The sequence below is a fragment of the Salmo salar genome, chromosome ssa09 (genome assembly GCF_905237065.1).
Source record: "Salmo salar chromosome ssa09, Ssal_v3.1, whole genome shotgun sequence".
NCBI lineage: Eukaryota > Metazoa > Chordata > Actinopteri > Salmoniformes > Salmonidae > Salmo > Salmo salar.
In genome coordinates this window covers 83810976-83828859 of record NC_059450.1, presented here as the reverse complement: position 1 = coordinate 83828859, position 17884 = coordinate 83810976, and the positions used below count along the sequence as shown (strand labels likewise).

Sequence of the window (17884 nt, the reverse complement as noted above, 5' to 3'; positions counted from 1 at the left end):
CGCTACCCAATTTAATCTACAAATAACATTATACACTACCCACTCTAATCTACAACTAACATTATACACTACCCAGTTTAATCTACAACTAACATTATACACTACCCACTTTAATCTACAACTAACATTATACACTACCCACTATAATCTATAACTAGCATTATACGCTACCCAATTTAATCTACAACTAACATTATACACTACCCACTTCAATCTACAACTAACATTATACACTACCCACTTTAATGTACAACTAACATCGAACAGTACCCACTTTAATATACAACTATTATTATACACATCCCACTTTAATCTACTACTAACATTATACACTACCCACTTTAATCTACATCTAACATCGTACACTTCCCACTCTAATCTAGAACAAACATCGTACACTACCCACTCTAATCTACAACTAACATTATACAAAACCAACTTTAATCTACAACAAACATTACACACCACCCACACTAATCTACAACTAAAATTGTACACTACCCACTATAATCTACAACAAATATCGTACACTACACACTTTAATCTACAAATAACATTATATACTCGCCAGTCAAATCTACAACTAAAATAGTACACTACCCACTTTAATGTACAACTAACATCGCACACTACCCACTTTAATCTACAACTAACATTATTCGCTTCCCACTCTAATCAACAACTAACATCGTACACTTCCCACTTTAATCTACAAATAACATTATACACTACCACTCTAATCTACAACTAACATTGTACACTACCCACTTCAATCTACAACTAACATCGTACACTACCCACTCTAATCTATAACTAGCATTATACGCTACCCAATTTATTCTACAACTAACATTATACACTACCCAATTTAATCTACAACTAACATTGTACACTACTCAATTTAATCTACAACAATATTATACACTACCCACTCTAATCTATAACTAGCATTATACGCTACCCAATTTAATCTACAACTAACATTATACACTACCCAATTTAATCTACAACTAACATCGTACACTACCCACTTCAATCTACAACTAACATTATACACTCCCCAATTTAATCTACAACTAACATTGTACACTACTCACTTTAATCTACAACAATATTAGACACTACCCACTTTAATATACAACTAACATTATACACCTCACACCTCAATCAATAACTAACATTATACACTACGCACTTTAATCTACAACTAACATTGTACACTACTCACTTTAATCTACAACAATATTAGACACTACCCACTTTAATATACAACTAACATTATACACCTCACACCTCAATCAATAACTAACATTATACAATACGCACTCTAATCTACAACTAACATTATGCACTACCCACTCTAATCTACAACTAACATCCTACACTACCCACTTTAATCTACAACTAACATTATTCACTACCCACTCCAATCTACAACTAACATTGTACACTACCCACTCTAATCTACAACTAACATCGTACACTAGCCACTTTAATGTACAACTAACATCGTACACTACCCACTCTAATCTACAACTAACATCCTACACTACCCACTTTAATGTACAACTAACATCGTACACTACCCACTTTAATCTACAACTAACATTATACACTACCCACTTTAATCTACAACTAACATCGTACACTACCCACTCTAATCTACAACTAACATTGTACACTACACACTTTAATCTACAACTAACATCGTACACTACCCACTCTAATGTATAACTAGCATTATACGCTACCCAATTTAATCTACAACTAACATTATACACTACCCAATTTAATCTACAACTAACATTGTACACTACTCACTTTAATCTACAACAATATTATACACTACCCATTCTAATCTATAACTAGCATTATACGCTACCCAATTTAATCTACAACTAACATTATACACTACCCAATTTAATCTACAACTAACATCGTACACTACCCACTTCAATCTACAACTAACATTATACACTACCCAATTTAATCTACAACTAACATTGTACACTACTCACTTTAATCTACAACAATATTATACACAACCCACTTTAATATACAACTAACATTATACACCTCACACCTCAATCAATAACTAACATTATACACTACGCACTTTAATCTACAACTAACATTATACACTACGCACTTTAATCATCAATTTAAATTATACACCACCCACTCTAATCTACAACTAACATTATTCACTACCCACTCTAATCTACAACTAACATCCTACACTACCCACTTTAATCTACAACTAACATTATTCACTTCCCACTTTAATCTACAACTAACATTATACACTTCGCACTTTAATCTACAAATAACATTATACACTACCCACTCTAATCTACAACTAACATTATACACTACCCACTCTAATATAGAACTAACATCGTACACTACCCACTTTAATCTACAACTAACATTATACACTTCCCACTTTCATCTACAAATAACATTATACACTACCCACTCTAATCTACAACTAACATTATACACTACCCACTTTAATCTACAACTAACATTATACACTACCCACTTTAATCTACAACTAACATTATACACTACCCACTCTAGTCCATAACTAGCATTATACGCTACCCAATTTAATCTACAACTAACATTATACACTACCCACTTCAATCTACAACTAACATTATACACTACCCACTCTAATCTATAACTAGCATTATACGCTACCCAATTTAATCTACAAATAACATTATACACTACCCACTCTAATCTACAACTAACATTATACACTACCCAGTTTAATCTACAACTAACATTATACACTACCCACTTTAATCTACAACTAACATTATACACTACCCACTATAATCTATAACTAGCATTATACGCTACCCAATTTAATCTACAACTAACATTATACACTACCCACTTCAATCTACAACTAACATTATACACTACCCACTTTAATGTACAACTAACATCGAACAGTACCCACTTTAATATACAACTATTATTATACACATCCCACTTTAATCTACTACTAACATTATACACTACCCACTTTAATCTACATCTAACATCGTACACTTCCCACTCTAATCTAGAACAAACATCGTACACTACCCACTCTAATCTACAACTAACATTATACAAAACCAACTTTAATCTACAACAAACATTACACACCACCCACACTAATCTACAACTAAAATTGTACACTACCCACTATAATCTACAACAAATATCGTACACTACACACTTTAATCTACAAATAACATTATATACTCGCCAGTCAAATCTACAACTAAAATAGTACACTACCCACTTTAATGTACAACTAACATCGCACACTACCCACTTTAATCTACAACTAACATTATTCGCTTCCCACTCTAATCAACAACTAACATCGTACACTTCCCACTTTAATCTACAAATAACATTATACACTACCACTCTAATCTACAACTAACATTGTACACTACCCACTTCAATCTACAACTAACATCGTACACTACCCACTCTAATCTATAACTAGCATTATACGCTACCCAATTTATTCTACAACTAACATTATACACTACCCAATTTAATCTACAACTAACATTGTACACTACTCAATTTAATCTACAACAATATTATACACTACCCACTCTAATCTATAACTAGCATTATACGCTACCCAATTTAATCTACAACTAACATTATACACTACCCAATTTAATCTACAACTAACATCGTACACTACCCACTTCAATCTACAACTAACATTATACACTCCCCAATTTAATCTACAACTAACATTGTACACTACTCACTTTAATCTACAACAATATTAGACACTACCCACTTTAATATACAACTAACATTATACACCTCACACCTCAATCAATAACTAACATTATACACTACGCACTTTAATCTACAACTAACATTGTACACTACTCACTTTAATCTACAACAATATTAGACACTACCCACTTTAATATACAACTAACATTATACACCTCACACCTCAATCAATAACTAACATTATACAATACGCACTCTAATCTACAACTAACATTATGCACTACCCACTCTAATCTACAACTAACATCCTACACTACCCACTTTAATCTACAACTAACATTATTCACTACCCACTCCAATCTACAACTAACATTGTACACTACCCACTCTAATCTACAACTAACATCGTACACTAGCCACTTTAATGTACAACTAACATCGTACACTACCCACTCTAATCTACAACTAACATCCTACACTACCCACTTTAATGTACAACTAACATCGTACACTACCCACTTTAATCTACAACTAACATTATACACTACCCACTTTAATCTACAACTAACATCGTACACTACCCACTCTAATCTACAACTAACATTGTACACTACACACTTCAATCTACAACTAACATCGTACACTACCCACTCTAATGTATAACTAGCATTATACGCTACCCAATTTAATCTACAACTAACATTATACACTACCCAATTTAATCTACAACTAACATTGTACACTACTCACTTTAATCTACAACAATATTATACACTACCCATTCTAATCTATAACTAGCATTATACGCTACCCAATTTAATCTACAACTAACATTATACACTACCCAATTTAATCTACAACTAACATCGTACACTACCCACTTCAATCTACAACTAACATTATACACTACCCAATTTAATCTACAACTAACATTGTACACTACTCACTTTAATCTACAACAATATTATACACAACCCACTTTAATATACAACTAACATTATACACCTCACACCTCAATCAATAACTAACATTATACACTACGCACTTTAATCTACAACTAACATTATACACTACGCACTTTAATCATCAATTTAAATTATACACCACCCACTCTAATCTACAACTAACATTATTCACTACCCACTCTAATCTACAACTAACATCCTACACTACCCACTTTAATCTACAACTAACATTATTCACTTCCCACTTTAATCTACAACTAACATTATACACTTCGCACTTTAATCTACAAATAACATTATACACTACCCACTCTAATCTACAACTAACATTATACACTACCCACTCTAATATAGAACTAACATCGTACACTACCCACTTTAATCTACAACTAACATTATACACTTCCCACTTTCATCTACAAATAACATTATACACTACCCACTCTAATCTACAACTAACATTATACACTACCCACTTTAATCTACAACTAACATTATACACTACCCACTTTAATCTACAACTAACATTATACACTACCCACTCTAATCTATAACTAGCATTATACGCTACCCAATTTAATCTACAACTAACATTATACACTACCCACTTCAATCTACAACTAACATTATACACTACCCACTCTAATCTATAACTAGCATTATACGCTACCCAATTTAATCTACAAATAACATTATACACTACCCACTCTAATCTACAACTAACATTATACACTACCCAGTTTAATCTACAACTAACATTATACACTACCCACTTTAATCTACAACTAACATTATACACTACCCACTATAATCTATAACTAGCATTATACGCTACCCAATTTAATCTACAACTAACATTATACACTACCCACTTCAATCTACAACTAACATTATACACTACCCACTTTAATGTACAACTAACATCGAACAGTACCCACTTTAATATACAACTATTATTATACACATCCCACTTTAATCTACTACTAACATTATACACTACCCACTTTAATCTACATCTAACATCGTACACTTCCCACTCTAATCTAGAACAAACATCGTACACTACCCACTCTAATCTACAACTAACATTATACAAAACCAACTTTAATCTACAACAAACATTACACACCACCCACACTAATCTACAACTAAAATTGTACACTACCCACTATAATCTACAACAAATATCGTACACTACACACTTTAATCTACAAATAACATTATATACTCGCCAGTCAAATCTACAACTAAAATAGTACACTACCCACTTTAATGTACAACTAACATCGCACACTACCCACTTTAATCTACAACTAACATTATTCGCTTCCCACTCTAATCAACAACTAACATCGTACACTTCCCACTTTAATCTACAAATAACATTATACACTACCACTCTAATCTACAACTAACATTGTACACTACCCACTTCAATCTACAACTAACATCGTACACTACCCACTCTAATCTATAACTAGCATTATACGCTACCCAATTTATTCTACAACTAACATTATACACTACCCAATTTAATCTACAACTAACATTGTACACTACTCAATTTAATCTACAACAATATTATACACTACCCACTCTAATCTATAACTAGCATTATACGCTACCCAATTTAATCTACAACTAACATTATACACTACCCAATTTAATCTACAACTAACATCGTACACTACCCACTTCAATCTACAACTAACATTATACACTCCCCAATTTAATCTACAACTAACATTGTACACTACTCACTTTAATCTACAACAATATTAGACACTACCCACTTTAATATACAACTAACATTATACACCTCACACCTCAATCAATAACTAACATTATACACTACGCACTTTAATCTACAACTAACATTGTACACTACTCACTTTAATCTACAACAATATTAGACACTACCCACTTTAATATACAACTAACATTATACACCTCACACCTCAATCAATAACTAACATTATACAATACGCACTCTAATCTACAACTAACATTATGCACTACCCACTCTAATCTACAACTAACATCCTACACTACCCACTTTAATCTACAACTAACATTATTCACTACCCACTCCAATCTACAACTAACATTGTACACTACCCACTCTAATCTACAACTAACATCGTACACTAGCCACTTTAATGTACAACTAACATCGTACACTACCCACTCTAATCTACAACTAACATCCTACACTACCCACTTTAATGTACAACTAACATCGTACACTACCCACTTTAATCTACAACTAACATTATCACACACTTTAATCTACAACTAACATCGTACACTACCCACTCTAATCTACAACTAACATTGTACACTACACACTTTAATCTACAACTAACATTATACACTACCCACTCTAATATAGAACTAACATCGTACACTACCCACTTTAATCTACAACTAACATTATTCACTACCCACTTTAATCTACAACCAACATTATACACTAACCACTCTAATCTACAACTAGCATCGTACACTACCCACTTTAATCTACAATTAACATTGTACACAACCCACTTTAATCAACAACTAACATCGTACACTACACTATCTAATATACAACTAACATTCTACTCCACCCACACTAATCTACAACTAAAATAGTAAAATACACACTTTAAGCTACAACTAGCATTGTACACTACCCACTTTAATGTACAACTAACATTATACACTACCCACTTTAATCTACAACTAACATTATACACCTCCCACGTTAATCTACAATTAACATTGTACACAACCCACTTTAATCTACATCTAACATTATTCACTACCCACTTTAATGTACACCCAACATTATACACTACCCACTCTAATCTACAACTAACATTATACACTACCCAATAAAATCTACATCAAACATCGTACACTACTCACTTTAATCTACAACTAACATTATACACCACCAGGGGCGGAAATCCCAGGGGGGACGGGGGGGACACGACCCCCCCATCCTGGGAAAAATATGATTTGTCCCCCCCAATATATCACTGAAACATAACTATGTAATTGAAATAATATTAATAATACGCAATGAAAGCAATTGTGCTGATTATAGACACTTAATAGCGCGTTTTTAAGTTTCAAAAGATTGCGACCCCTCCACCCTTTTCCTCACAATGTTTTGATCCACTGGCAAGGTAACAGAGGGGTCGTAGCCACTGTCTGAAAGGCACTCAATGAACGTAACTGACGTGAGGTTAATCCAGTCAATCGCGCACACACACTAGCTGAATATGCAGAGCTAGCGCGCAAATATTAACTATTAAGCTAGCTAGTACCTATTCCATGTATGTGGCCTCGTCAAAGATGGAATCTTTGCTATCGTCAATTTATTCCGAGATCAGCATGCAGATGATGTAAGTTAGTGCTTCAAAGTCCTTGTGATAAGGTTAGCGATAAACTGAAGTCCAAACTGAACAGAACTACACTCTCTTCTACCATTGTCTTATATATATTTAATGGTCTCGTTGCAAAAGCTAAATTGACGCAAGGGAACTTTTATTTATTTATTTTATTTAACCCGGGTAGCAAAGATTATAGCAAACACCACTGAAACTGAATTGGTGCTCGCTAGCTTTGCAAATTCAGCTATTGTTGGAAGCCAGCCAATATGAAACAAACTATTAAAATTACAAAAGGTTGCAGCATATGTTGTGTAAATGGTGAACTCATACAGCTGTCAACTCTTGTCATTTTAATCCGTTTCACATTTGCTAGCTACCTTTTAGATCGAAGCCCAAATAGAATGATAAAAGATATGATAGAAGCCCATCTCCTACTGTAAATAACCTACACACTGTGTGTGTGTGTAGCCAGCCAGGTAGAAAAATGGCAGAAAAATAAAAGACGGACATTAGAGTATTTTTCAGTACACCAAAACGCAAAGTAAGAACCCTAATAGCCTAATATCTCAAAGACTAGTTGATAAAATGTTCATAAGAAAGAAATGAAATTCTAATGGAAATGTTTCACAATGATGTCATTAGGCAGAGCAGGCAACAGATGGCACACAGACAGCAGAGTTGGGGACAGATATGCAGGGACAGACTGGCAGAGACAGGGAGTCTCAGGTAAGTTTGTTGAGTCTTTGTTTGGCAACATTATGAAAGGTTCTCCATTTTTTTTACTTGTAAAATAGGAACATAATTGGAAAATGCCATGGATACCCCCACTCTCAACTTAAACTGGTGACTGAACTAAGATTTGTCAAAGGCAATGGTATTGCTGTTGTGAGTAGTTGTGTAGTTTTGGGTACCGGTAGTTAGGAGTATGGCAAACACCTTATTTCTTTGGTTCCTCAATATACATTTACCATATTACAATGTAGGCTATGTGTTACAGCACGACTTTTGGTGTCCCCCTCAGGAATTGCTCTTGAGAAAATGTAATGTAATTGTCCCCCCAAAGTTGATATCAGATTTTCGCCCCTGTACACTACCCACTCTAATCTAGAAGTAACATTGTACACTACCCACTTTAATCTACAACTAACATCGTACACTACCCACTCTAATATAGAACTAACCGTACACTACCCACTTTAATCTACAACTAGCATCGTACACTACCAACTTTAATGTAAAACTAGCATTATACACTACCCACTCTAATCGACAACTAACATCGTACACTACCCACTCTAATCTACAACTAACATTATACACTACCCACTTTAATCTACAACCAACATTGTACACTACCAACTTTAATCTACAACTAACATCGTACACTACACACTTTAATCTACAACTAACATTATACACTACCCACTCTAACCTACAACTAACATTATACACTACCCACTCTAATCTACAACTAACATTATACACTACCCACTCTAATCTACAACTAACATTATACACTACCCACTCTAATCTACAACTAACATCGTACACTACCCACTCTAATCTACAACTAACATTATACACTACCCACTCTAATCTACAACTAACATTATACACTACCCACTCTAATCTACAACTAACATTATACACTACCCACTCTAATCTACAACTAACATTGTACACTACCCACTCTAATCTACAACTAACATCGTACACAACCCACTCTAATCTACAACTAACATTATACACTACCCACTCTAATCTACAACTAACATTATACACTACCCACTCTAATCTACAACTAACATCGTACATTACCCACTCTAATCTACAACTAACATTCTACACTACCCACTCTAATCTACAACTAAAATAGTAAAATACCCACTTTAATCTACAACTAACATCGTACACTACCCACTTTAATCTACAACTAACAACATTGTACACTACCTCCTCTAGTTTACAACAAGACGTTAAGGAAGTGGAAAATATGACTTATGAATCCCAGTTGTAATATGGTCTGCTTTCTGCCATTTGTGTAGTCACGTAGTCACTAGTGGGTGTAGCGGCAGGGTCATGGTCACCTGGGGGCATCTTAGCAGGGGCTGGTCGTCCTCCCGGTGGTAGGCTACAGCGGCGGGCGGCAGGGAGAGGGCGTGGCCCGTGTTGGGAGAGGTGATGTGGAAGGTGGGCACCTGGGGGGACAGTGGGGGGTAGTGGAACTCGACGGGTGACAAACGGGCTGGCGTGGTCAACGCTGACACATACCTGTGGGGAGGAAGGGGGGAAACAGAGATACAAACAAACCATTTTTTTATTAAATCTGGTTCAGAGGCCCAAAACTGAGACCATAGACAACAACTAATATTGTGGTTTTTACATCTACAAATCGTTGGCGAAGATTCAAACTAGTCGTCTCACCTGTCGCTGTGAGGTGAATCTCTCAGAGAGTCGTAGGAGTCTCCATACTGCAGGCTGGCTCCCTCAGAACAGCCCCAGTAGGCGGCCCTCTGTGCCCGTGCCTCCATGCAGGTCGGGCTGCTGCATTTACTGGTGCCCACTGACGAGGAGAGCGCCCCTGACTGGAAGTCTGAGTTCATACTGTCTGTCCTCTCTATACTCCACGTCCGCTCCTCATGTCTATAGGGAGTGGAGAGTAAGTAAGGAGATTTCTGATCAGCAGAAATGCCCTGACGTGTGTGTGTGTGTGTGTGTGTGTGTGTGTGTGTGTGTGTGTGTGTGTGTGTGTGTGTGTGTGTGTGTGTGTGTGTGTGTGTGTGTGTGTGTGTGTGTGTGTGTGTGTGTGTGTGTGTGTGTGTGTGTGTGTGCGTCTCTACGTGTGTGAATGTGTGTCTATGTTTCTGTGTGTTACTACAGCACCTGGAGTTGTGGGAGACTGTAGATGAGTGGTGGGATCTGGTGGACATTCGGCTTCCTGCGAAGTTTACGGATTCTTCTGGTCCATGCTGTATAATACTACACTCTGTGGTAGGAGCGTTCTTTGAGATGTACTGTGAAAGGAAGAGAGAGATATGCATTGTGGGAGCTGCATGGGCGATATGGGAATAAGGACGTGTTATAACACCCGTTACAAACAAAACAAATCTGTTTCTGAGCCTGAGGTAGGTTGTAGGCCCTGTACACACTCAGTTTGTCCAACTGGTGTACAATGTATTTGACCAAACAATTGTGATCCAATGGAAGGTTTGTCTGCACAAAAATGTTTACACAGCAATTTTCGAGAAACAATGGTTGTGTAGAAAAGCGTGTGCAGTAGTATAACAGAAATATCAGTTGTACCTCAACTGTTGTGTGAAATGTGTTGTACATCAGTTGTACAACCTGAGTGGGTATGGGGCCATAGTGACTCACGTCGACCATAGGGATCTCCTCAGGGCCTGGCCCGGGGTGGTTGGGACCGTTAGCCAGCATGCGGTTGGGCTGCTCCACACACTGGTTCTGGTTAACGTTCTGGTTCAGGTGGCCATGCATCTTCTTCCTCTGCTTCCTGTAGGACATACGCAAGAAAAAGTGTAATGAGTTATTGGTCTAGAATACATTGAGAAAGATAGTAGATAAGGAAAGATAGTAGGTAAGGAAGAAAATGTTAATAGAAAATGTAAATAAATACAAACTAGTGTTACAGTCAGTTTACAAATGATGTTCTGTCTGTCATCAAAATACCCAGCTTCAAACATGAATACTTTTTTATATATAATTAGTTAGTAAAGCTCATCTGAGGAGTTTAAAAGCTTAATTTTCGACATTATAGCTGTGATCATTGTGCAGCCCCAGTCAGTGAATGCCTCCTGGGCTCTGTGAAGAACTGGTTGAAATGATGTCATAATGATGCCATTAAAATCAGGGTGGGCTCTGTACAGTACTAGTACGTACTTGGTTTTGCAGTATGCCACCACACAGACCATGCCCACTACCAACAGTGCCACACAGATGCCTGTGATGGTCAACACCCGCCGCTGGTACAGCTCCTCTGCCTCTGTGAACAAACCACACACACACACACACACACGCGTGCACACACACACACACACGCACGCACGCGCACGCACACACACACACACACACACACACACACAAATACACATACATGTGAGCGCTACTCTACAGGAATAATCAAACAAAAGCTAACTCAGCTCCTCCCCTTTCCCTCCATACTCTGATATCACTGACTTATGACATCTAACCTCCCTAAAAGTAATCAGTCGTGTTCCTCCTTCACCTTAATAGTGCTAACCTTAGACAAACCAAAACCGTGATGGTTTTAACCCTGTAGGTTAACAGTGGCTTAGCCACAACATAGGCTGTTTTAGTTAGGAGGTGCTTATATTTGTCCTGTTTCACACATGTTCAAGCATGTAACAGTTCAATTTACAACGTCCAACAGTTAACCTCTAGTAGACTTTTTTTACTGGTAATACTAGCTTCTGTAGGCTTACTGTATGTCAAGTTCAAACAATCTCCTAGAAACTAGGCCTCATTCTACATAGACCTCCATGTTGCAATGTGTGGTTGGTCTGGATTTCCCCTCTGCTTTCCCTACGTGCACTAATGTATCATAATGTCTATGGAATGTATGTCAAAGAGGTCTAAGGACACATGCCTGTATGATGGAATCAGATGATAATCGTAAGAAAAAAGCATTTTAGAGCAAAAACACCACAATGGTTTTGGGGATATTTATAAAACTCACCGGCAACTAAATAAACACGTTTAAATTGACCAGAGAACACACGGATATAGAACTCACAGATTACTCACAGTCTTCATACGTTAACGAGGGAAATATAATGCAGCTTTTGCATGAGAGTTATCATACTTTTGCAAGGTTTAATGTGGTTTTCTGATCGTTTGTGTCAGATCAAAAGTGTCTAGAATCTCTGTTGTCATGGTGAAGCTTTATGAATACCTCCCTGTCAGGTGTTCTGATGGCGTTTAACTGACCAATGAGCAGAAGGCTCATTGTGGCAGAACATTGTCAGCAGACAAGTCACAATGACAGAGAAAAACAAACAGAACATGGGGAGAGGGGGAACGAAAGAAAGAAAGAAAGAAAGAAAGAAAGAAAGAAAGAAAGAAAGAAAGAAAGAAAGAAAGAAAGAAAGAAAGAAAGAAAGAAAGAAAGAAAAAGGAAGATGGAAAGAGGAGACGGCCAGACGGTGGAGGAAGAGGGGCTGGGAAGGTGTGGGGAGGGGGTGTCTAAAATGGGGTGGTGGTGGGGCTTTTAGTGCTAAAGGTAGGGGGACTGGGGTGCTGTCTAGAGAGCCTTAGCCTGGCATTGTATGTGTGTCACAGAAGAGGGGACTGATAGGGAATGAGATTGGTGGTTGGCTGCTACTGAAGGAGCTAGGTCACTATCACTTGCAGGAGCCTCTGATTTAATGCCAATCAACTGGGGAATGCTGGACCTACCACCTACCAGTGGCTGTCTCTATGGAAGATAGTCTTATGGGACGCTGTCTATTGTTTCAGGCGTGGTGTTACTGATATATAACCATCAGCACATTTCTCGCCAGTTTGTCTCTCTGTGACTCAAAAGCTTCACTCATAATGTAGCCTCATACCTTCTGCTTCTACAGTGTCTTCCTCTCGATCATCAACATGTCTGTGGCTTTGCTGTCTCCCTCTCTATACAGTAACATAATGGTGTGTACAACAAAGCTTAGTTTCAATGTTTTCTATAATTGAGAGAGAGGGCTAGCATGCATGCAGAGGGACAAGTGTCTTTGGACCAGGTAGGTTAGTGGGCAAGTGACAGATCAACAGATCAGAGAAGAGCTATTGGTTCTAGAGAGATGGTAGTAGTAATGTGTGACTGTGAGAGGATCTTGGCAACTCTTAAAACTAACAATATACATTCAAATGAATAATTGTTCCATACCCATAAATTCAATTCCAAGATGCTCTGCCAATGCAGAAAGTTGGACACAATGAAAAGGAAAGAGAACAAGTTTCAGAGAGTGATCGTCTACATTGGAACATAGATATATAGATAGTGGATACTAAACCATGAGGTTAGTATGGACTTTTTCCGTGACGTACAGTAATAATCGTTACTGGCAGGTGCCACGTCCAGTAACAGACAGACAACGCAGACAGCCGCAGCTCTGTGACCCCAGAAAGGAAAGAAAAGGAAAGAAAGAAGCATAACTAATAAAAGAGAGAGGGAAGCAGGCAGGAGACATGCAGAGACAAAGACAGCCACTTCACTTACTGCCATATTTACTAGACCTCATTTCTGGGGTAAACGATTTTTTTTTGTGGACAAAAAAAATGAAAAAATAAACAAGATAAAAAAGCAGTTTGTTACTTTCCAACGTTTTGGAGATGAGGCTGGTTGGCACAGAAATGGGAGCAGCTTTGTAGGTCGACAGATTAATGACACGTTCTAATTGTGTCTCTCATTGTTTCTTGTGTTTACTAAAAATAGTCTTTTTTATCACATTGTCACCCTATAGCTTCTCTCTGGTCTTTTTTTTTCCTGAAATCATTATGATAAAATATGACAGTGTTTTCTATTTTACAGCGTGACCACCAGTAGAAAAAGGTGTGCTTTAATTTACTTGTAATGATGCCACCCCTGATAGAACAACCTGGTCTCATAGACTAGACGTAACATAGTAAATGTAAATCTGTGACATTCAAATTAGTATGATATGTTACGTTCGTTATGATTACATAGAACAGAAGATAACTTAACTCAAAAACTATAAGCAGGGTAGTTGGTCTGGGTGTATGGATAAGCGTATAACACGAATGTCTAGCAACCCAAAGGTTGCGTGTTTAAATGTCATCCCGGACAACTTTAGCATTTTAGCTAATTAGCAACTTTGCAACTACTTACTACTTTTTAGCATGTTAGCTAACCCTTCCCTAACCCTAACCTCAACCCTTTAACCTAACTCCTAACCTTAACCCTAACCCTAACCACTAGACTAGCTAACGTTAGCCACCTAGCTAACGTTATCATTAGTCAACTAGCTAACGTTAGCCATAACAAATTGTAATTCGTAACATATCTCTTGTTTTGCAAATTCGTCTACATATTGTATAAATTGTAATTCGTAACATATCATACGAAATTGATGATGGACATCCACAAAGGAATACATATTGTACGAAACGTAACATATCAGACTAATTGAGTTGTCACAGATTTATGTTACGTCTACCCCTGAGTCCAGCTTGTATAGAAAAGACTGATCATTGCAGGATTAACCAAATATAATATATTTGTACTGCAAATAGTATGTAGTATGTATATATTCATATTGTGCTCCCATTAGGGAAGAACGATGACAAACTAGTTCAAAGTGCTTTACTCCCAGCTATACTCCCAGCTATACTCTGTGCACTGTATTATACTTCCATGGCAAAGAACTGGTCACACAGGTAAACAGGACATTGATGGGGCAAACAAACCAGACACTTGAATGATTTGAATATCAGAACTGATTTAGGATGAGCTCTCAGGAAACATTATGACAATGGGTTATCAGTTGCCCATCTGCAGCAGTACTACTTCTCTACTGTACTAACATCTAGTCAGAATATCACAGATAACTACAGGTCTTCGCATCAAGCATTGCATCAAGCCATCCAAGCTGCATATCAGGTGCACCCTGTAAATGACATTCACTGTATCATTATCCAATCTCTACTGCAGCATACTGTGTAGCACATGATCAGGAGGGCATGCATAGGGACCTATGTGTTAACTCTGTTGTGTGTTTCTCTGCATGCACCTCTGTCCATTATTAAGGGGCCTACTGGTTAACTCCCTCTGTGTAAAGGACCAGCTCCAGGTAGGACATATAGTGCAGCAGAGGAAGGTGAGAGGAATGGCAACAGGAAAGGGATGGACATAGAGGCATGCACGTACACACACATACACGCACGCCGTATACGCACACACACACAGGCATACGCACACACACACACGCATACACACACACGCATACACACACGCACACACACACACACCACACACACACATGCGCATGCTGGTATACGCACACACACACAGGCATACGCACACACACACACGCATACACACACACGCATGCACACGCACACACACACACACACACACACACACACACACACACACACACACACACACACACACACACACACACACACACACACACACACACACACACACACACACACACACACACACACACACACACACACACACAGTCTGTAGGTTTCCACCTCCAGAGCATGCAGCAGTGTCCCAATGAGGAAGACAGACAGACAGACAGACAGACAGACAGACAGACAGACAGACAGACAGACAGACAGACAGACAGACAGACAGACAGACAGACAGACAGACAGACAGACAGACAGACAGACAGACAGACAGACAGACAGACAGACAGACAGACAGACAGACAGACAGACAGACACAGACAGACAGGAGGAAATGAACATACTGTAAAAACCTGCCATGACGGATTTTTGACAGCGATCACCTGTATAGTCATTTGGACACCTGATGGGGGAAACAAGCCACAGAAGGAGAGGACGGAGGGAGGGAGGAGGAAATAGTAGGTTGAGAGACGGAGGAGGGAGTACATATAAGAGGAGGGAGAGACCAAAGAAGGGAGGGAGATAGGGAGGGAGGGACACAAGAGAGCAGAGAACATGGAGTTAGAAACAGAGCTGAAAGCAACAGCAGAAACACCCCCTAGACATAACTGCTGGACAGGGTTTGTTTCCCAAGATGCACTTTTATAGAGGTTGGGCTTGAAAAACTGCAAGGCCTAAGTCTGTAAGGAAGCCCTCCCCTTTGCTGAAGGACCTCATTGACATCTAGGAGAGAAAGGTGGGGGATTGGAGTACACAGGGGATGTCCAAGTTCTCACACTTACCGTACTGTAACTACACAGCAACTACACTGTAATTACAGTGTGAGTCCAGGCAGCATAATTCTCCCCAACACATACATATCCTGAGCCCTGATTTTATAAAACAGCATTCAGTTCAACTAGTCTCACAGGGTCTGCATATTCATAAAATGCATAAAACTGCACAGGATATATTTTTTCCTCATGCAGTACCAAAGACACAACATCACAGTGCATTTTGGCACAATTAAAGCAAAAACCTCACTCAGCAAAAGACCCCACTCAGCAATTTCCCATGCAGTTATAAATAGAGTAGAGGCAAAGAGTGGATCTCAGACACTTGAGGCAGCATGCAGGCTAGCAGATCCTCTCTCTCTCTCTCTCTCTCTCTCTCTCTCTCTCTGTCCCTCCCTATCTCCCCTCTCTCTCTCTCTCTCGCTCTCTCTCTCTCTCTCTCTGTTTGTCCCTCCCTATCTCTCCTTCTCTCTCTCTCTCTCTCTCTCTCTCTCTCTCTCTCTCTCTCTCTCTCTCTCTCTCTCTCTCTTTCTCTCTCTTTCTCTCTTTCTCTGTCTCTACCTCCTCTCTCTCCCTCCCCTCTCTCTCTCACCATCCCTCCTCACTTCCTCTCAACCCTTCTATCTCCCCTTTCCCTCTATCTCCCCTCTTTCTCTCACTATTCTTCTCCCACCCTCTCACCCTCTCAATATCCTGCTATCTCCATCTCTCCCTCTTTATCATCTCCCCACTCTCTCTCTCTTCCCCTCTTTTCATCAGCCTTGAGAACAAGCTGAAGAAAAAGGGAAACAGCCTCCACTCATCTCCACAGAGGGATAAACCAGCACTCATCTCCACAGAGGGATAAACCAGCACTCATCTCCACAGAGGGATAAAC

At 38.4% G+C, this 17884-nt stretch overlaps 1 protein-coding gene across 2 annotated transcripts in view; it reads right to left on the bottom strand.

Moving 5' to 3' along the window:
- LOC106612118 (pro-neuregulin-2, membrane-bound isoform) overlaps positions 1 to 17884 on the bottom strand; it is an 89505-nt gene that overhangs the window by 44339 nt on the left and 27282 nt on the right. For both annotated transcript variants that reach the window (XM_045724121.1, XM_045724122.1), the window contains exons 5-11: positions 16579 to 16637; positions 14019 to 14042; positions 12014 to 12116; positions 11492 to 11627; positions 11000 to 11130; positions 10541 to 10759; positions 10204 to 10387 (exon numbers count right to left, since the gene is read on the bottom strand). In XM_045724121.1, coding sequence (XP_045580077.1) covers positions 10204 to 10387; positions 10541 to 10759; positions 11000 to 11130; positions 11492 to 11627; positions 12014 to 12116; positions 14019 to 14042; positions 16579 to 16637 — 856 coding nt within the window. The remainder of the gene's footprint in view (positions 1 to 10203; positions 10388 to 10540; positions 10760 to 10999; positions 11131 to 11491; positions 11628 to 12013; positions 12117 to 14018; positions 14043 to 16578; positions 16638 to 17884) is intronic.